The following is a 21,593-nucleotide window of genomic DNA, read 5'->3' as shown; positions in this document are numbered from 1 at the left end:
TGAGACACAGCCTCAAAAGACGGAGCTGAGTCTGCACCTAAGCCAGCAGCACAAAAGTCATTATCAAGAGTGACAGGAACAGCAGATGATGTTTTATGGGAGAACCCCTCAAGCACGTCAGGAAGCACACTGTGCAGGCCTGACCAGCTTACTGAGGAGGAGGGGCGACCAGCAGGGCCAAGAGCTCAGGACCCCAGTCCTTACCTGAAGGGTCCCTGTGACTGAGTCAGGCCTTCTCTCTAGGCCTTGAAGAGGAGGAAGGGGGAGACAAGAGGATATGCTCTCACGGCAGCCCCACATCCACTGATGCTTTCCTCTTCTGAGTGCTGAGCAAGGTCATTTCCTGCTCACAGAAGTGCTCTTGAGGCCAGACAGGACCAGCCTCATTTTGCAGGAGAAAAAATAGAGGTTCACTGAGGTCCATCAGATCAGTTGCCCACAGTCACACAGTGGCAGAGCCGGAATTGGAAGCCACTGCTCAGCCTCCAGAGCCCAAGGCTGAGGTCCCCGGAATGAGGCATTTGGAGCCAGAGGCATTTGGAGCCATCGGAATGTGAGCTGGACACCACCACCTCCTGGTGGCCACTCCCTGGAATTGCAGGTGTGAGTCTTCAAAGCAGGGAAATGAGGTCTGAGGGCCCCCTCACCCTTCCCACCTGTATCAGAGAAGAGGAACTCAAGCAGACAGCAATGGGGCAGGGACCTCGGGCAGCCACAAGGAGAGAGCCAAGGTGAGCCACCTGGGGATCCAGGGACAAAGGCTCCTCAATGACAGACAGTGGGCCACCAGGGGGATGCCAGCAAGCAGAGACTATAAAAAGACAGGCCTTCAATGCTTTTCTCTCTACAACCTCTGTCTTCACATACACACACAAAAGGTCAAGTACAATCAGATAAATTGAGTCGGTGCCACCGGAGAGGCAATGAGAAAAGAGTAAGGAAGAAATTGGTGGAAGGGAATGTTTAACAAAAAAACAGGCAGGTTTCAAATGTGTGTACATCTGCAGCTGGGATCTGAGCACCCGAGGAGGCTTTCCGGGGCTGCTCAGCAAAAGGTTATGAGGTCTGTATTCCTGCTCTGGCTCTGCGGCCCCCAGCCTTGCTGTCAGCCCTGCAAGCCCTGGTATAGATGTTCCCCCATCAAGAACCCTGCCAGGGTATCTTCTTCACCCCGTGTTGCAGAGAAGCAAACTGAGTTTCAGGAAAGTGAAGTTTCTTGCCCATGACCAAAAGGCCAGAAGGGATAAAACCTAGGATTTAAATACTAGAGGATCCCATGTCTCCAAAAGAGACCAGGCACAAATACCCTTGACATGCATGGACCTTGTGATCCAGATGACCTCATGAGTAGAACTGGGGTTGCCTCATTAAAGAAACCCCTATTGTAGATGCTGCACATGGGGTCTGGGGCCCTAACGGGACTTCCTGAGCAAGTGTAGAACTCAGCCGATTTCCAAATATCATGGAACATCAGTCAACAAAGATAGATAGATAAATAGATAGATAGATAGATAGAAAGAAAGAAAGAAAGAAAGAAAGAAAGAAAGAAAGAAAGAAAGAAAAATGGAAAAGAAAATCCCAGGAAATGGGAGGTGGCAATGTCTGGGGAGATGCCCCAGCATCCTGCTGCGTCACTGACCCACTTCCTTTCATAAGTGAGGAAATGGACTCAGAGAGGGCAAGTGCTGCCCCAAAAAAGCACAGCTCAGTGGGAGCCAAAGAGAGATTCAAAAACAAGGATAGGGCAGCCCAGGTGGCTCAGTGGTTAGCATCTGCCTTCAGCCCAGGGTCTGATCTTGGAGTCCTGGGATCGAGTCCCACATCGGGCTCCCTGCATGGAGCCTGCTTCTCCCTCTGCCTGTGTCTCTGCCTCTCTCTCTCTCTCTCTCTCTCTCAAGAATAAATAAATGAAATATTTTTTTAAAAAAAGGATAATAATAATAGTAATGGTAACAATAACACTCATTGAAGCATTTGCTGTGTACCTAGGACCATGCTGAACACTTGCTGCATTATCTTCTCTGAGCCCCACAGCAGCCCTGTGATGTACATGCTTTCATTATCCCCATTTCACAGATGAAGAGACTGAGGCCAAACTCCTGTCTGCACACAAAGCTAGGATCTGAGCCCTGGTGATCTGGCTCCAGGACACGCTTAGTTAAATTAACTCATCGGCGCAAAAGAAACAGAAATCAAGATCCTGTTTTCTAGGCAAAGAAACCAAAGCACAAAGAAGTAAGTTGCTAAAAGAGACTGCGAAGAGCGGTATTGGGATTCGAACCCAGAACTTTCAGAGCCCACGGCATGTTCTCTTATTTGTTCTACACCAGGCAGCTAGGGTTACCACTCTGCATTGGGCTGGAAACCCGAGAGGAGAGAAGGCTTCCTGGCAGAGCCACCAAACACCCTCTACATCGAAAACCGCTAGCCAGCCAGTCCAGCAACACCAGCTCCCTGGACAGGCACCTGTCCCACTTCGGCCCCCTCAGGCTCCTGAGCCAGCCTCGACGGTCCATAGGACCACATTCCCAGTGAGGTCTGATGCCCAGCACCCCTGCACAAGTTCCAGTCGGGCCATGCCAGCACCACTCACCACAAAGGGCCCGCTCCTCTTGTCCTTGCAGAAACTGTGGCTTCTCCGGGTGCCCGAGGCTACAGGGGACACCTGCCAGAGTGGCTGCTCCTTGTCCTGCAGGGCATCCTCCTTCTCCAGGTCCTGAGCCAGCACCTGAGGCACAGAACACAAGCAAAGGACTTTACTGGGGCTTTCCATTTACAGGAAGAACATGTCACAGCGAGAGAGTCCATTCCTAAAATGGACTAAAATGTACCTAAAAGCGCAAAAAGAAAACTAAAGCGCCAGAAACCCCACCCCACGACAGTCTACCTTAATGACGGGAGGTGGTAAGTGGGGTCTGGGTTCAGCCCAGCCTCAGACACTAAATAACTGTGTGGCCTTAGGTTAGTGCCTTAGCCTCTCTGCATCTGGACCATGTGGGAAAAGACTCCTAATAACAGCAGTCAGCTTCTAGGCTTTGGGGAGAACCCAGTGAGGAGCAGTGTATGGAAAGTGTGTGACATCATGCTGTCACCAGAGAGCGATGCGCACAGGTCCTGGGCACCTGGCTTCAGGCTCATCTCCCCCATGCCCGGTAGGTAAGTAGGGAGTCCTCCATAAATGTCAGCCAGCCTCATTACTGCCACTAGTAACTTTTGGTGACTTCCCCCAAACACACATACACAGAAGCACAGATACAGGGAGAAATGATGTATGAACGGGCAGTACTAGATAAACCTAGTCTGAATCAGGCAGGGTTTTCTTCCAGCCAGTTATATATAGGGGATAGATTCACAGGCCAGTAAATATGGGACTCCAGAATTTGTGGTTCACGTGTTTCACACTTTTCCTGCACAAATGGGAAAAAAAAAAAAAGGCCCAGAGAGGGAAGGGGAGGGCATCTCCTTAAGAACACACAGCATGAGTAAAGAGAAAGGCTGGATTCTGGATCCCTTGCCTCACAGACTTTTTTTTTTTTTTTTTTTTTTTTGATACCTTATGAGACATCAAGTCCTCCCTGGCTGTTCTTTCTTAGCCTCCATGCATCACAGAGGGACTTCTACTCATCCAGGGCCAGCCCCAGAGCCTTCTCCTTTCCTGTTCCATCACTCCCTCAGGGATCTCTCATAACATCACCTGGCTTTACATAAATCCCATCTGCGCACAGGCAACTCCCAATTTTGTCTGTGTCAGGACCCCTGACTCGCAGGGCCCCACTGCTCACTCCACATCTCCCTGTACTGCTCACACTCATCACAGGCCTCTCCATTCCTTCCCCCAAAAACTGTTCCCCCACCCTGCCCATCACCCAGCTGTGCCAGCCAAGACCCTCAGGTTGGCCTCTGTCCTTTGGCTTCTCCCAATCTCATCAACAAAGCTGAGACTCTGCCTTCGAAACATGCTGCAAACCTCACAGCATAAACCAAAATCAACTCAAAATAGATCAAAGGCCTTAAGGCCAGAGCGAAGGCTAGAAAACTCTCAGAAGAAAATATAGGTGTAAATGTTCATGACCCTGGATTAGGAAGCAGTTTCTCTGATATGGCATCAAAAGCACAAGTGACCAGAGAAAAATAAATTGGAGTTCATCAAAATGAAAAACTTCTTTGCTTCAAAGGATACCACTGAGAAAGCAAAAAACACAACTCACAGAATGGGAGGAAATTTCTGCAAATTCTATGTCTGCTAAGGCACTTGTGTCCAGAATATACAAAGAGTAATTACAACTCAATAATAAAAAAGAACAATAACCCAGTTAAGAATAGGCAAAGGATCTGAACAAAGAAGGAACACACATGGTCAAACAGGCACATGAAAAGATGTGCCATGGAAAACACAAGTCAAAACCACAATGAGAGACCTTCATACACAGTAGGATGGCTAGAATCAAAAGGACAGATGAGCATTGGCAAGGATGTACGGAAATCAGCCCTCATGCACTGCTGGTGGAATAGAATGTACAATGGTGCAATTGCCTTGGAAATCAGTGGCTCCCTTATACTCTGTGCCCCCTCTTCCGAACCATGCCAACTGGCACCCTTCCAGCATCCATAGGACTGGCTCATTCCCACCACAGCCAACACTCAAGTGGTATTTTTCAGGTCCCCTCCCCAGGTGACCTTCCCCTGACCATCCTCTTAGAGTCAGCTCCCTATCACCTCTTCTTTTATCTCCCCGGAACTTAGTACTCTCGCTCACTTAAGGTTTGTCCCCCTAGACTGAAGCCATCTGCTGGAACATCCTGTGATTATGGAGATGTTCTCTATCTGGACTATACAATACAGTTGCCATGAGCCACCCCTGACTTTTGAGCACTTGAATGTGGCTACCAGGACTGAGGTACTGAACTTTTTTTTAAAAGATATTATTTAATTATTCATAACAGACACACAGAGAGAGGCAGAGACATAGGCAGAGGGAGAAGCAGGCTTCCTGTGGGGAACCTGACACGGGACTCAATCCCAGGACCCTGGGATTATACCCTGAGCCAAAGGCAGATGCTCAACCACTAAGTCACCCAGAACTTTTAATCTTATTTAACTTTAACTAATTTACATTGAAAGAACCACATGTGGTTGCCTTATTGCATGGCACAGCCTGATACAGTGGGCTGGTACCTCCCAGCAGCCCTGGGGCCTAGAACAGGGCCTGGCACTGGGTTAGCCCATTTATTAAATGTAGTAAATGAACAGAGGTCTGGAGGTTCCCTCAAACCTCTTTCACATCAGGCCCTGGGCCAGGGGCTTGACCACACATTACTTCACGATAAATCTCCAACAAGCCATGAAGTAGACAGGACTCACATTCCAGATGAAGAAATTGAGGCTCACAGAGGTCTGGCAAAATGCTCAAGATCACACAGCTAATAAGTCACAAAGCTAGGGCCCGATCCTAGGTCTGCCCAATAGACAGTCCAGCGCGGCTCCCGAGGAGAAATTGAATCGTAAGTGTACAAATGGTTCACCTTCCTAGTAAAGAACTCCAACAACTCTATGAGAAAAGGACCAAGGACCATGTTCCAAAAGAACAGTGGGCAAAACATAAGCAAGCAGGGGGTGGGAAGGAAAAACAAAAAGCCTCACTTGTCACTCAGGTGACAAGATGAGGGGCACTCGTCTGGAGCATCACATCCAGAAGTCTGGTAATGCACCTGGCTGCTCAGGCCGAGGGGAGACGGGTCCCTGTCACTGCCGGCGAGGATTTAACCAGGTGCGGCCCCCGGCGCAGGGCACTCTGGTGTGACCCCTGCAAAATTACAACCACGCTCCCTTTAGACTCTCGCCATTCTAAGTACACAGGCAAACCCTGCCCGAGTGCAAAATGACATCTGAATGTGGTCTGTCATTAGCACAAGATCAGGAATATTCACCCCTCTCTAACCATACAGCAGTCAAAACGGATGAGGAATCTGAAAGCTCTCAGACTCACAACATATAGGAAAAAAAGGCAAGTGCCAAATCTAACAAAGGTGGGCCCCACCCCAGGGATTCCAACCAACTGGTCGGGGTGAGACCCTGCAAGGCTCTCTTTTTGGGTTGCCTGGATTACTCCCACATGCAACCAAAGTTTCAACCCCCTGCAGAGGATGCTCTCTTTGATGGAAAAGAGAGGCAAGAATAAGAATGTGTGTTCCTATTTGCTTGTATTTTCAGAAAGAAACTCTATGCATTTGGGCCAGAAAAGAAGCTAAGTGGTCACAGGATGGGAGGAATGCCGATGATGGCAAGGGAGGTAGAGGGAGGTACAGGCTGCCTCCCATGCCTTTAAGTATTATTGGATCCTCTTGAGAATCTTCTCTCTTTTGAAATTCAAATAAATCATTTGATTAAATAGAATACTGCAGTCGGGACTGGGACAAAGTTTCGAAAAATGTTTCTTAAGTGAAAAAGAAAAAGAAAGAGGAGGAGGGAGGGAGGGCAGGGGGATCACTTTAAGTATGATCGCACCCCATGTGGGGTGCATGAGAAACGCTGGCTGTGCATCAAGAAAGCCTCACCCATAGGAGCAAACATGCACCAAGATGCTTGCTAAAGCTGTTTCCAATACAAAAACCCTAACCAACCCAAATGTCCATCAACAAGTGGCTGGATATGGGGGATCCCTGGGTGGCTCAGTGATTTAGTGCCTGCCTTTGGCCCAGGGCGTGATCCTGGAGTCCCGGGATCGAGTCCCACATCAGGCTCCCTGTATGGAGCCTGCTTCTCCCTCTGCCTGTGTCTCTGCCTCTCTCTCTGTGTCTCTCATGAATAAATAAATAAAATCTTAAAAAAAAAAAAAAAAAGGTTTAAAAAGGTTTAAACCGGGTAAAAAAGGTTTGGGCTCAGTCACTTAATAAAATACTTTGCGACCACTAAAAATGACAAGGTGATTATCTACACACTGTTCTTTATATTGTTAATTTTTTTAAAGAATTTATTTATTTATTCATGAGAGACACACAAAGAGAAGCAGGCTCCCCACGGGGAGCCTGATGGAAGATTCAATCCCAGGACCCCAAGATCATGACCTGAGCCAAAGGCAGATATTCAACTGCTGAGCCAACCAGGGGTCTCTTATTGTTATTTTTTTTAAGCAAGTTGTAAGATTTTTTTGTAGAATATTACCATGTTTCCATTAGACAGCATGTTATTGGCCTGTGTCTGTATCTGGTTGGGTTTCTTTGCCTACAGAGCTATACACATTAGGGACTGGATGATTCTCACTTCTGGTAGCAAGCATCCCTGCCTCCACCCACTAGATGCGGGGAGAAAACTCTTCCCTAGTGGTGACAACAGAAAAATGTCTCACACTTCACCAAAGGTACCCTAGAGGGCAAAACTACCTGTGGTTGAGAACCCCTGATGGGCTGGGAGGCTGTACACCCAGACTCATCATTTAGGGGAGCCTCGCATTCTAAACGCTATGCTTCCATAACACGTTCACTTTCACACAGTGTTCACTATTCTTGCAGTTAGGAAAATATAATTACAAATAAAGACGTATATGGGGCACCTGGATGGCTCAGGGGTTGAGTGTCTGCCTTCGGCTCCAGTCATGATCCTGGGGTCCTGGGATGGAGTCCCACATCGGGCTCCCTGCAGGGATCCTGCTTCTCCCTCTGCCTATGTTTCTGCCTTTCTCTGTGTCTCTCATGGACAAATAAATAAAATCTTTAAAAAACCAACAACAACAAAGATGTACGTGATGGACAAGCTACTCTGTGGTATAGGAAAGCCCCAAAGATATCAAAAACTAATAGTGGCTGCATCTGTGGGATAGGAATGGAGAGAGGTTTGGGGGTACACTTTTTTAATCCACTCTTGTGAGCCCTGAATTTTTAACAACCAACATTTTGTACTTCTGTATGGCTTTTATTTATTTTTTCAAGATCTAGAACCAAAGCTGGTTGGACAGGAGAGAAGGGAAACAAGGAGCCAGTCCAAGGCTTCCCAATCCCTCGGTGAGAAAACAGATCCCCTGACAACGAGCACTCCTGGGGCGAGCACACCCCGGGCCAGCATCCAAGGCCAGGCTGGGGGCCCCTTCCATGCCGCCCTGACTCTCCCGCTGCCAGCAGGCCCCTGAGCAAGGCGCTGGTGGATAGATTCAGTGTCACATTTCCTTGTCCTCTCCCCTCTCCCGCTGTTCCCACAAGAACAGCCTCGTGAGCCCCTCCTGGGGCAGCGCATGGGCAAACCCACAGTCTGGCCCTGCGCTCCTACGCACTGGGTGCTCGATCCACGCTGCATCTCCATTCAGCCTACCCACAGAGCCGCCCGGGCAGAAACTTCTGTCAATGCTGGTGAGGCACCTGAGGCCCAGGGAGGCAAAGTGACTGTCTCGCACACAGCTGGTGAGCGGCAGAGTGGAGACTGGACGCAGTACCCGAAAAGCCTTCGCTGACCCTTTGTGTCGTGACCTTTATTGACATCATCCCACGGTTTTGCTTCTACAATGTCCCTGTCCAGGCCGGACCCTCTACTTTCTTTTTCCAGATGAGATAGATGAGGCTCGGGCCCTCAGGGGAAGGGTTTGCCCTTCACCACTCAGTCTAAGGGACAGAGGTGGGTTACTCCCATATGCAACCAAAGTTGCAGTCCCTACAGAGGATGCTCTCTTTGATGGAAAAGAGAGGCAAAAATAAGAATGTGTGTTCCTATTTGCTTGTATTTCCAGAAAGAAACTCTATGAATTTGGACCAGAAAAGAAGCTAAGTACCAGTGGGATAGGAGGATGCTGAGGATATGCAAGAGAGGCATAGGGGGATTTATACTCAGATTTTTTCCCCATCTTCAAGGTTCCCATTTACCACAGAGTAGCTACTGGAAAGCCTGTGTATCTAGCCAGACCTGGGTTCAAACACTAGGTTGCCATGTGGTGCTGTGTGACCTGAGACAAGTTATTTAACTTCTCTGGGCTTGGGAGTTTTTCCATCTGTACAAAAAGATCACATCTGCAGCAGACATTGTGGGCGCCCTGCCCCATGCTCAAGTACATGCCAGTGGCAATGGTGTCCTGCTGTGTGAGGAGTCCTCTCCACCACCGAGCATGGCACCAGCCAGGATGGAAGAGTCTGAATGTTGACAGCCTCAGAAGTAGCCTCAGGCGACGGCAGAAGGGAACTGGAAAATAAATACTCCAGGTTCCTTGCCCATTGGACAGGACAAGTCAGGGGTGATCTATGCTACCTCCAGAGGACTCCAGCGAGAATGAGCCCCAAATGCCCAGAGGGGCACCTTCATCACCAGCCTCTCATTCCCTGCATCACTTCTCCACTGGGGACCCCGCCAGGGAGCACTTCCTAAAACAACCACTTGCAGGGCACCTGGGTGGTTCAGTCAGTGAAGCGTCCAACTCTTGATTTTTGGCTCAGGTCACGATCTCAGGATCGTGAGATGGAGCCCCACGTTGGGCTCTGTGCTCGGTGGGGAGTCTGCTTCTCCCTCTGCTTCTCCCCCTACTCGTGCCCTCTCACACGTGCTGTTTCTTGCTCTCAAAAAAAATAATAAATAAATAGAATCTTAAAAAATAAAAATAAAACAACCACTTGCAAGGGTCTGCTTCTATGGCAACCCAAACTACCAACAATCCCACAAAAGAGGGCTTGTCATGAGACTCACAGAAGATGGCTCATTCACTCATTCAACAAGTATTCCTTGCAGGTTCACAAAATGTCACACATTATGCTGAATATTAGGGACACGATAATGAACCTGATACAATACACAGGAACAGGCAGTGGGTGCTCCATACATGTATGATTATCATCACTCTAGGCCAGAGCTTTCAAACTGGTGGCCCCTGGACATCAAAAAGCAGCTGGAAGTGAGCAGCAGCTACCCTTCCCCCCTCCCACAGGAAATGGGCTATTTGCCCCAATCCCCCCCCTCCCCACTCCCTAGAGTCCCACACTCGGTCTGACTCCATTTATTTACATACCCACCCGGCCCCCAGGGTATGGGAGGTTGAGAGCCCTGGCCTATATCTTAATCAACGTTTTACAAAACTGACGCAGCCTTCCTACTCACCTTTAAACTGTCTCGAGTCCCCGACTCCCACCGGCAGGGCCCCATTCTGGTTTCCTTGGCCTCAGAACTGTCTCCGGAGAGGCTGGACCTCCCTTTGGGCTGCTCTTGCCTTCTCTCTCTGGCTTCCTGCATGACACACAGGCCCTCCCGGATTTTGGCAGAGGGGCCTTTCTCCGAATAGGCCCTCTTGACATCCAGCAGTGGCCTGCCGCAGTCATACGGGTGATCACCCCACTGGACGGCACTGCCCTCCTCTCCCCTCCCGACGGATTTCCTTGGGGTCCCTTTCTTCTGGTCAGTGGGAGAGGATCTGGCCAAAACGCAGGCCCCACCACCCAGATCTTCCCAGGGAGTGGGCTTGGACTCGGCTGGGTAGTTCTGATAGTTTGCACTCTGATGTTTACTAACAAAGTCCTTTCTGTCATCCTCGGGGATTCCCGAAACTTTTCTCCTGGGACCAGAAGAGGCCCCTGGATATTTTTCAGAAGGAGCCGAGAGGGGCAGAGCCCACAGAGGAGGGCTGAATCTGGTGTTCGCGGCTGCCCCTGGGGTCTCTGCCGGCTGCTTGCCTGAGCCGAGAGAAGAACTGTGGTTTGCTTCAGCAAAACTGGCTTGTGTCCGGACACCCTCGGCTTCGGACCTCTCCTTCCAGCTCCTCCTTCTCGGCTCTAGCCTGCCTTGCTGGCCTGGCCTCTCCTGAGTTGAGCCGCTGGGCGCTGCAGGTGTACCCTCCACCCGCTCCTGAACCTCCTGCTTCTTGTACTCCGCCATCAGGGCGTCGATGTCCAGCACGCTGGATCTGTAGCCATCTTTGACTTTACCTGGGACCTTCACGCTGATCACTTCGGTGTCCCTTCTGATGAGGAGATCGCTGGCTTCTGGGTGACTTCTGGAAGCCGGGGGTGTTTTGGGGGCATTGCTCGGGGATGTCCTGCTCCCACTCTGAAAACCAGAGCCATCTTCTGGTCCCCAATGGACCCATAAAGCATCAGCACCCATGATTCTTTCACTAGAAGCATCCAGAACCCTGTCCCCAAGAGGCGATGGGCGGTCTGTTGGCTTCAGAGGTTTTGAATAGCTTGTGCCGTCCCGCTCTGTGCCCTTAGACCAGTTGTTACTCCCCTTGGCCTCCAGTGGCTCTTCGTGGTTAAGAGAAACCAAGGCAGATGTTCGAGAATGAGGAGAAGGAGGTGGGACTATTTTTCTAGAATGTTCTGTCAAGTTTTCAGGCCCTGACTTAACAACACTCTTTGCTTTTTGAGTATCAGGAATCTGATACGTCACCGCAAAAAATGTCGCCCTGGGTTCCAAAGAGGACCCTTGCTTCACTGCTGGCCGAGTCTGGTCCTGTGAAGCACCAGGGCTCACCTCCTGCGTCTCCACCCTACTGTGGGATGGCTCAGGTTTTCTTAAGGCACTGGTGGTGGGGCTCAAAGGTTCAGTTTGTCTCTGCTCCACCTTCCAAGAGTTTTCTGGGCCCAGGAAGCTGAATTCATCAAACTTCACGTCATGGGGCAACGTCCTCCGCCGCCACCTCTCGAATCTCTGGTCCATAGGGCCCGCCTTCCGCATCTTGGCCTCAGGCTCCAGCGCCTGGGCCGGTGGTGGTTTGCCCTCACTGGCAGCCACAACTAGGGGCCCCTTCTGCACCCGCACTTCTGCACGCGGCTGTGCTCGGAAGTCAGAGGGCTCATCCAGAGGGCACCCCCGGTGGGGAGCCCTTCCTCCTGCAAAGCTGTAGCCTCCTGACCAGGTTCTGGCCATACCAGGCCCCACATGCGGGGCCTCCCGGACAGCAGCCTGGATGGCCCTCCCCGAGGTGACTTCGGGACCGCAGGGCCTGGCTGAGCGCTCACTGTTGCCCTCAGAGTTCAAATCTGAGCCTTTCTCTTCACTGGCCACCAAGGTGGCTTTGTGCCAGTTCATGGTCACCCCACCTGCCCACTTGGGTGACAGGCTATTGCTCCCAAACGTGTCCTTTGGCTCTCGGGAGTCAGGCTTTGGCCCACTCGCTTCATGAAACCCTCGGGCTTCCCAAATCAAACTGACCCTTTGGACAGACCCAACCTGACCTTCCAGCCTGCACTCTGGGTCAGCAGGGGTGACCTCATGGGACTGCTGCCTCCCCTTCGGTGAGAGGTGAGACCTGCTGCTTCGCAGGGTCATGGCTTTTTCCTCTAACGCCGTGGAGACGGCCTCACTGTGCGCCCGGTTGCCCACGGTGTGCATGATGTCATACTTGGGCTCGACCTTCTGGGATAGGGGAGAATTTTTACTGTGTTTTTCATCCAAAGAGTACTCTTCTGAGAGGGGCACGTGATACTGTTTGGGTTCACCATTTGAAAGGGCGGTCCATCCCCATTTCTCTGTACTGGGATTCTCAACCCATCTGGAGTTCTGTTTTGTGAGGTTCGTCTTTTCTGGCAGATCCCTCCCCAGCCAAGAGCCTCTCTCAGGCCTGGGTTTGAGCTCTGAGACACGGGCATCCGCCACATCTCTGGGGGGTGTGGCCGAGGGACGAAGTCCTGACTGGTTAGCCACTGTGTGTCTCTCCACATGATGCTCAAACACAGTAGCCCACACGGTCTGGAAGCTTCCATCATCTTCTGGAGTGCTGTCAGAAGGGTTCAGAGCTCCCACCGAGCTTTCCCCTCGATAGTTGACAGGGACTTGGTTAGAACCGTCTTTCCGCTCTGTCTGCCTAGACTTCTCCCGGAGCGTCCCAGGCTTCCAGGGGCTTCTTGGAACGGATGTTCCATCCACACCATGCCCTTCCTTTTGCTGGAAAAAAAAAAAAAGAAACAATCCAATTTACGTTAAGGGATTTGAAAGAGAAAGGAAGAGGTGAGCTGATCAAAACAGCTGATTTTAAAATCAAACCATAAGATACCATAAAATTCTAAAGACTGAACACACCCAGTGTGGGTGAGGATGTGAGAAAATGAACACTCTTGGGTACTGTTGGCAAGGACATAAATGGGTACAACTTTTGAACAGTTCAGCATTCATGTCATGATCTTAAAATACTCATTTTCCTTTTAATCTGGCCAATTTCCTCCCAAGATTCTTTTTTGCTTCAGATGCCCAAGTCTGGATAAACAAGAGTGCTAGGGGAGCACTGCAAAGAGAGAAAGCAAACCGACACAGAAATAACCTAAATGCCCATTTGTGGGGCACAGGCCAAATGAGCTCTGACATAATTCAGACAATGGAATGCCACAGGGCACCTGCATCCACAGAAGCGGAGAGGGTCCTCATGTCACCTCTAACAACACATAAAATACTGTAGTGTGGGCGAGAGAAAAGCAGACTGTGGAACAGTGTATTTATAAAACAATACCATTTCTCAACAACTGTGTGTGTATGTGTATATACATGTAGATACACAGTGGAGAAAAGATACAAATCAAACTGTCAGGAAGGGAGTGAGGGGAGGAGGAAGGAATGAGGAGAACATCGCTTTCCCTCTTACACACTCAGTTCTGTTCGGTTTTATAGTATTACTTAGTCATTTCTTAATCTATAAAGATGTCTACTTAATCTAGAAAGAAGTCTCCTTCAACAAGTTAAGGAAACCATCATCTAACCCACCAATCCCATTCCTGGGTAGATACCCAAAAGAAGTGAAAAGAGGGGTTCACACAAAAAATTGTGCACCTATGTCTTTTTGTGTGTGTGTGTGCACCTATGTCTACAGCAGTACACTTCACAATCTTCAAAAGCTAGAAATCACCCAAATGCCTACCTGCAGAAGAACAGATAAACAAATCATGGCCTATCTATACAATGGGATCGTATTCAACCATAAAAAGGAACAAAATACCGATTCATGCTCCAACATAGATGAACCTTGAAAGCAATATTCTGCTAATTGAAAGAAGCCAGACATAAAAGGATACATGTTTTGTAATTCCACTTATATGGAACTCAGAACAGGCAGGTCTATGGGGATAGAAAGTAGATTCGTGGTTGTCAGAGGCCACAGGTGGAAGACGGGAAGTGAATGACTAGCTAAGATTTCCATTTGGAGTGATAAAAAATTCTGGTGGCAGCTGGATAGCTCAGTCAGAAGAGCATGTGGCTCTTAACCTCAAGGTCATGAGTTTAAGCCCCACACTGGGTGTAGAGATTACTTACATTTTAAAAAATAAATAAAAATAAATAAATTCTGGAACGAGATGGTGGTGGTGGTTGTATAATGCTGAGAATACACTTAATGTCACTGAATTATTCACTTTAGAATTGTTAGGATGTGGTGCTTGGGTGGCTCAATCTGTTGAGTGTCCAAATCTTGATTTCAGCTCAGATCATGACCTCAGGGTCCTGGGATGGAGCCCCCTGTGTTTCTCTTGGGCTCCCCACTCAGCAGGGAATCTGCTTGTCTGCCTTTCCCTCTGCCCCTCCTCACCCCCACTCATGATCTCTCTCAGAAAAAAATGAATAAATCTTAAATAAAAATAAAATAAAATAATTAGGATACACACAGAGCTACAGTTTGCCAATCTCTACTGCAGATGATGGAATGCCATTAAAGAATTCAAAAGCTATTTTCATTTAAAGTGTTGACTCACATTTTATTACATAAAATTTGCATACATAATGTATGAATCCATTCTCTTCTCTTTTTTTTTTAAGATTTTATTTATTTATTCATGAGAGACACACAGAGAGAGGCAGAAACATAGGCAAGGGGAGAATTAGGCTCCCTGCAAGGAGTCTGATGCAGAACTCGATCCCAGGACCCTGGGATCATGCCCTGAGCCAAAGGCAGACACTCAACCACTGAGCCACTCAGGTGCTCCTGAATCCATTCTTTCTAAACAAGACAAAGCTCAAGTCCTTTTGAGACTTCAAATATTCTACTACCAGTGCCCTTCCTGGATAACAGCTGTTATCAATGGGGAGGAGTGTATCTTTGAAGAATGTTCTGGAACTTTCTCCTAGTATTGTGTGTGTATATTTTCATATATGTGTGTATGTGTGTATATATACATTTTTAAATTTTATTTATTTATTTATTTGAGAGAGAGAGAGAGCAAGTGTGAGCTGGGGGAGGGACTGAGGGAGAAGCATACTCCCTGCTGAGCGGGGAGTCTGATGTGGGACTCCATCCCAGGACCCTGAGATCATGACCTGAGCTGAAGGCAGATGCTTAACCAAGAGAGCCACTCAGGCACCCTGAGAAAGATTATTTTTAAATTTAAAAATATATTCACTGTTCTCAAAAACAAATTAAAATTGTATATTTCGTGTTATGTGTCTTTTACTACAATAAAAAGAATTACCAAAAGAAAAATCTATTTACAGAGATCAAATCTCTGTAATCTCAAATAATAAATAAAGCAAGGAAGGGTTCCTTTATTAACTTTCATTTCTTAAAAGTTTTCCAAACATATACAAAAGTAGAGAGAAAATAATAAATTCACCTCAACCCATCCCCTAGATTCAATGACAACCAGCACTTTGTCCCACTTGCTTCACATGGTCCTTTCGGTTCTTGTTACCACTACACCATTTTAATGCGAATATAAGAGGCTTTTACTTCAATGGGACCCTCTCTCCACCATTTTCAAAGAAGTGTTTCAGAACATCCAAGGACAAAAAGCAGGGAAAACCCCACCTCAGGAGTGGTGGGCACTGCCCCTCGGATCCAGCTCACAGTGTACAAGTGGGCTTGCCAACAAGCTCTGGTGTTTAAAAGTCTGCATACGTGTCTTAAAAAGTGAAACCTCCACCTACCATACCATCCAGCCATTCCTAGGCATTTACCCAAGAGAAAAGAAAATAGATGTCCCTACAAAGCCTTGCCCACAAATGTTCAGAGCTCTTTTACATGCAAAGGCCCCCCAAAACAGGAAACAACCCAAACATCCATTAACAGGCCAAATGGATAAACAGATCATGTCTGCCCACACAATGGAATGCAACCCAGCTACAGAAAGGAATAAACTATTGATACACACATGGACACGATATGACACATCTCAAAATAATTATTCTGGGTGAAAGAAGACAGATCAAAAAAAAAAAAAAAGCACTGGTTGCATTTATAGAAAAATCTAGAAAAAAACCTACAAAATGCAAACTCGTCTAGAATAACAGAAAGCAGATCAGTGGCTGTTTGGGGGTAGGAGGAGGGGACAAGGGTGGCTACAAAAAAAGAAACTTGCACGTGCCGGAGATGTTCAGTATCGTGATGGTGATATAGTTTCAAAACTCATATATATGCTGTTTAAAAAAAAAGAATTAAAACTCTGCACGAAGCATCAACCACAAATGGGTCAGACCTAGTGGTTATTTTATGAGCTTTTCCTTGTTAAATGGATTAAGTAAAAATACTTTCAAGCAATTTAGTTGCTGGTATTTTTCCCTCATTCTGCTACTGCTAGGTGATGAGCTAAGGTAGGGAAGGGAACAAGGACCCTGATAAGGGAAACACAGGGAGTTACTATTAACAGTTTTAAACCTAAATTTTAATTTCTTAATAAAGCAGGTGTTCGTACCTACGAAAGCCAGGTCCCTCTTCCTCTATGCACAGGAAAAAATAAATACAACCTGGCAATGACATTTGTAAATAATACTTAACACTAAGGAGAGCAGAATCACAAACCCAAAAGGGACTTGAAAAGTGCTTCATGAGAGGCTTCTAATTCTTTTCTGGGTCTTGTAGATCACAACAGCTCTTTTTCTAGTCACTAAAGCTACCCACTGGAAAACAAGATGTGCCACACACAGGACTCTTTCCTTACCTTTTCCCCAGGTTCCTTAGGAAGTTCACCACTCAACTCAGAACACTTCTCGTATCTGACATCATTGCTCGATGCTGGACTTGAAAACCTGGTACAGAGATCCACGTTACTTGTATGGGACCAGAATCTGTGACTCCCTCCAGCCCACACCCTGCAACTAGCTCAGGAACCAGGAGTGAGGTCAGCATTAAAATCAACAAAGGAACATTGCCTGGTTTGCTTTGAGAAAAGATGTGTCCTCTCCAGTTGCCAAATCAAGAAGGGCCCAGAGGGGACAGCTTACCTTAAACACAGCATCATTGGATGGCAGGAGCCCCAGGCTTGGGTGAAGAGACCTGAATGCTAGTCCCAGCTCTAACTGCCTCCCCACTTCAGGAGCTTGGGTCATGCTTGTGACCTCACCTGAGCCTCTGTCTCTTCATCTATAAAACGGGGATAATTAACACCTCCCCATCATCTTTTGTAGGGCAGATAAGAGGCTACCCAAGGCCCTAATAGCTATGTGAGGGCGTTCAGGGAAGAGTAAAGATGCCCCAGGAGGGATAATTAATGGTTGTTGTTAGCAACCCCAGGCACAACAACCACCCCACCACAGACCTGCCATGGGACTCGGGGGCGGTGGGCTGTCATGGAATGTGTGGGGGCACAGGCCTGTTTCTGCTTCTCTGGGTAACCTTGGCCAAATCATTGCCCTTCTCTGGGCCTCAGTTTCTTCACTTGCCAAGGGGAAGAGAAAGAAAGGGTGTTCTGGTGCTAGAATGTTCCCATCTCTGAAGGGCTCCCTGGAATGGATCCCTAAAGATGAATTTGGGGCTGGGGGCTACAGAGACAAGGGAGGGGAGAGAAATAAACCACTTAACCATGTCCCACTCTACAATCCTCCAGAGTCTGCCTCCTGGGAGGCATGAGGCCTTGGAGGAGTTATTTCCAAACTCAAGCCTCAGTTTCCCCATCTGTCAAATGAGAATAACCCAAGGCACTAGGAGGACACAGGATAAGGTGTGTGAGGTCCCTGGCATGGGACACCTCTTTCTCTGTTACCTTAACTTGGGCCTGGCTGCACATGAGAATCACCTGGGAAGCTTTTATAAAAGACCAAGATATGAGCCCCCTCCCCAGACTAAGTCCGAATCTTGGGGCAGGGGGACAGGGGGTGGGGTGGGGGTATGCCCTAGGCCTCGGCATTTTTTTCCAGATGATCCTAAATACTCAGAGGCACTGGTCTCACCCTGGCCAGCTGGCTGTCCTGGTTCCCAAGGGCAGTCTGCCCAGAGGTGGCCTCTGGGAGCTCCGACCTGACAAGAGTATGTCAGTGGCACGCATGTCATTAACAAGCTGGTGGACACACCCAGTGGCATCTCCCTGTTGTAGCTGGGAAGCCAGGAAAACAAAGGAGCAAAGAGATGTCAGAGGCCAGCCGAGCTTAGAAAACCATCCACTAGCAGGATTCATAATATCATTTGGAGCTACAACGTTGTGACGGCTTCCTTTGGGCAGAGTGAGTCACAGCATTATCTATGAGTCTGCCTTAATCCTTCCAGGAAGGTTTCCGTTTTAAAGACAAAGAAACCAAGGCTCAAAAGGGGGAAGGGTCTTGCTCAAGCTATCTTGACCCATTGGATTTTATTTTGGGGGGGCCAGGCATGGAGGCTTAGGCCAGACAGTCACGTCCTCAGGCTTCTGGAAAGGCAAGGTTAGCCAGAGACCCAGGCTGTGCTGGAATTCCACGGGGCTCCAGACTTCCTGGCAGTATTTCACCTCAACTATCCGCATCTGTGAAATGGGCACAATACCTCCCACTGCAAAGCGCAAAGGAAAAGGAACCGCTGGCAGGAGCTGGACCCAGAGGGGAGCTGCGTTACGTCTCCACAGCCCAGCTCCTATCCTGAGAAGCTAAGGCCACCTCCTCTCAGGGGCTGGGGGTACATCGAGGTGCAGGGGGATGTAGGTTGTAAGGTGCCTAGTGCAGAGCCTGGAGCCCGGCTCCCTTTCCCGAGGGGCCTCTGGTAAGCGGTGTGAGGCAGCTCAAGGCTGAGCGAAGCCCGTGGCACGTTCCCACTTACAGTTTGGTCAGATCCGCCGACAGCGGCCGTGCCTGGAAGGTCTTCCTCCTGGGCTCTGGCTTGGCCTCTGAGCTCTCGGCGGCCCAGCCTTTGATCCGCTCCTGGACGCTCACACCCACTTTCTCAGGCTCCAGGGCGGCTGGCGGAGGCCCGGGGGCGGCCAGTGCGGGCCCAGATTCTGCTGCCGAGGTCAAGGTGCTCTCCTCCACAAACAGGCTGACGCGCCCCTTGACGCTGCTCCGGGGGGCCCGTGCTCCCTCCAGCCGGCTGTCCCCATCAGCTGCTCTGCTCTTGACCTCAGCCAAGTCCTGCTCTCTCCCGGGTCTGGGTGAGGGGGACGGGGGTGCCCTCTCGGGCTCCCTGAGCGGCTTAGCTTGCTCTTCCCCGGGCTGCTGCTCATCCGTGGGGGTGCCCCTGGCCGAGCCCCCCGCAGTTCTGGGGCTGCCTGTCTCCGCCTGCCTAAAAAGCACCTTCTCCCTCTGTTCTCGGGTCTTCCTGGCTACTTCCAGGGAGTCCGAGTCTGGGTCATGAAGGCGAGGGTGTTCTTTGACCAAACACTCGGCATCCACTTTGGGCTCCGGGTCGGACCTCTCAGGGCCCCGCCACTGGACAGGGGAACCTGCGGTGGCCTCGTCCGCCACCCTCTTCAGCAAGGCCTCTTTGCTCTCAAACCGGGCTGTGAGGTCCATGGACAGGGGCCTGGGCCTCCTCACCCATGTCTTCTCAGGCGGGGTCGGGGGCGCTTTGCCCCCAGTGGCCGCCCCGCCGGGGCCCGGCTTCTGAGGCTGAATGGACTCGATGAAGACGGCCGACACGGGCCTTCTCCTCAGGCGAGGCCTGGGCTCCAGAGCGGGGTCCCCCGTGTCCTCCACGCTGCTGGCCTTCGACAGAGTCTCACTTGGGCCTGCCTCCCCCTGGGGGGCAGCTGACCTGGTGTCCTGCGACAGGGAGGCCGGCCGGGGAAGGGTCCCAGGCTTTCGGGCAGGCAGGGCAGGCTTGGCGGCCACCTCGGGCCGGGACCCCGACGTGGGCTCCTGAGACACACCCGTGGTGGCCTCCCGAGCCCCCTCACCGACCCCCTTCCCCAGAGCGGGGCCGGCTTTGCTGGTTTCAAAGACAATCATGGTGTTGGGTCGGGGCCGCAGGAAGGTGGTCTTGTGAAACAGGGACGAGCTTCTCCTCAGGCCCTCCCCGTTCCCTGCCTCCTGCCCCACCAGGCCGGGCATCTTGTCCCCCAGGTCCTTTCCCACCAGGTCCTGGGAGCGCCCACAGGGAGGTGCCGGGCTGGCCGGGCCGGGCCCCGAGGACGGGACAGGGGCTTTCACGTCCAGGGCCTTCTCCCTGCAGAAGGGCTTGGGGGCAAGTCTGGGCAGCGGGAGCAAGCGGGTCGGGCTCCTCAGGGGGCTTTTTCCTTCCAAGAGCAACGCTGAGGGCGCCCCAGGGGCGTCGCCGGGCTGCGCGAAGTAGGTCCTCTTCAGGGTCTCCTCCTTGGCGATCTCGCCGAGGCCCGGCACTCCTGTCAGGGAAGTTAAGGAACCCACCTCGACCCGCGTCGCCATGGCTACGGTCCTGGATCCATGGGGATTAAGAACATCTGAGCTAGAGAAGCAACCACTGAAAGGGAAAAGCAAAGGACAGGAAAAAAAATAAGTAAATTTAAATCTCAGTCAACGTCTGAGTCCAAGCAGAGCGGTTAAGGGGGGGGAATGGGCCCAGGAGGCCAGAGCTCTCCACCAACCTCACCAGGCAAGCCTGGACCAGCCTCTCCACCTCTCAGAGCCCTGGGCAAAGGGAGTGGACTGGATGGGCCACCTCTGAGGATGGGCCACCTCTGAAGGCCCAATGGTGGGGAAAGGTGCGACACTGTCTAGGACTGGCCCCACTCAGCTGATCTCAAGGTCAGCTCTCAGGGTAAAAAGGGATTATTATCTCTGCTGCATAGAGAAGAAAACCAGCTCAGAGGGGCCAAGGAGCTGGCCTGATGTCACTTAGAGAGCAAGAGGCAATATCGGCATTTGAACCAGGTCGGACTCCAAACATCCACCTGATACTCCCAGCAAAAGCCCCGCTGAGGGCATCCTCACGTCCCCTCACCCGTTTTCCCCAAGTAATTCCCCATTTTGGGGCCTGCCCACATCAGGCATCCCCGCTGACCCTCCTCACAGCCCTGTGCCGAGCACCAAGCACAGAGAGGGTAGAGGACCAGCCCCAGTTTATGCAGCAGCGGAAAGGAGTCCCTAAGTCCTTAGGGAGTCCTTAAGGTCACAGAGTTGGTCAGTAGCTCCTGAGGCCAAAGCTCAGCCCCCAACGCCAAGAGATTGTCCCTTATCTCCACCTTCCCACCCCTACCCCCTCCCTGCTGGCTGCCTTCAGAGCCTCCATGAGAAGAGTAGCGGCTAATGGGGGGGGCTCACCACGGGTGAGGCCTCAAGGTAAGCCAGGCGCTTCGTGTCTTATAAATCACATCCTCTTTATAACCCTACGAGGTGGGTGCGATGATCATCAGACTGCCGTTTTGCAGCGGCTCTGGCGCAAGCCCCTTGGGCATCCAGCTACAAGCTCTGTTCTCTCCAGCCAGGAGCCCTCCTCTCATATTAATCCCTGCACAACCCTGAGACGCAGGGGCTTATCGCGATCACCATCACTGTGAAGATGAAGAGTCAGGGCCCAGAGAGGTCACCTGACTTGCCTGCATCACACAGCTCAGACTCAACCT

General features: G+C 50.4%; 1 protein-coding gene across 7 annotated transcripts in view; it reads right to left on the bottom strand.

Annotated features, from left to right (window-relative positions):
- The window catches only part of KIAA1671 (KIAA1671 ortholog), a 202,133-nt gene that overhangs the window by 123,024 nt on the left and 57,516 nt on the right, over positions 1-21,593 (bottom strand). For all 7 annotated transcript variants that reach the window (XM_072802991.1, XM_072802995.1, XM_072802996.1 and 4 more), the window contains 4 exons: positions 18,878-20,491; positions 16,815-16,902; positions 10,066-12,846; positions 2,594-2,728 (listed from right to left, as the gene is read on the bottom strand). In XM_072802991.1, coding sequence (XP_072659092.1) covers positions 2,594-2,728; positions 10,066-12,846; positions 16,815-16,902; positions 18,878-20,436 — 4,563 coding nt within the window. In that variant the 5' untranslated portion in view covers positions 20,437-20,491. The remainder of the gene's footprint in view (positions 1-2,593; positions 2,729-10,065; positions 12,847-16,814; positions 16,903-18,877; positions 20,492-21,593) is intronic.

The sequence above is a fragment of the Canis lupus genome, chromosome 27 (assembly GCF_048164855.1).
Source record: "Canis lupus baileyi chromosome 27, mCanLup2.hap1, whole genome shotgun sequence".
NCBI classification, from domain to species: Eukaryota; Metazoa; Chordata; class Mammalia; order Carnivora; family Canidae; genus Canis; species Canis lupus.
Note: the sequence above shows the minus strand (reverse complement) of the source record. Positions and strands in the feature narration are given on the sequence as shown.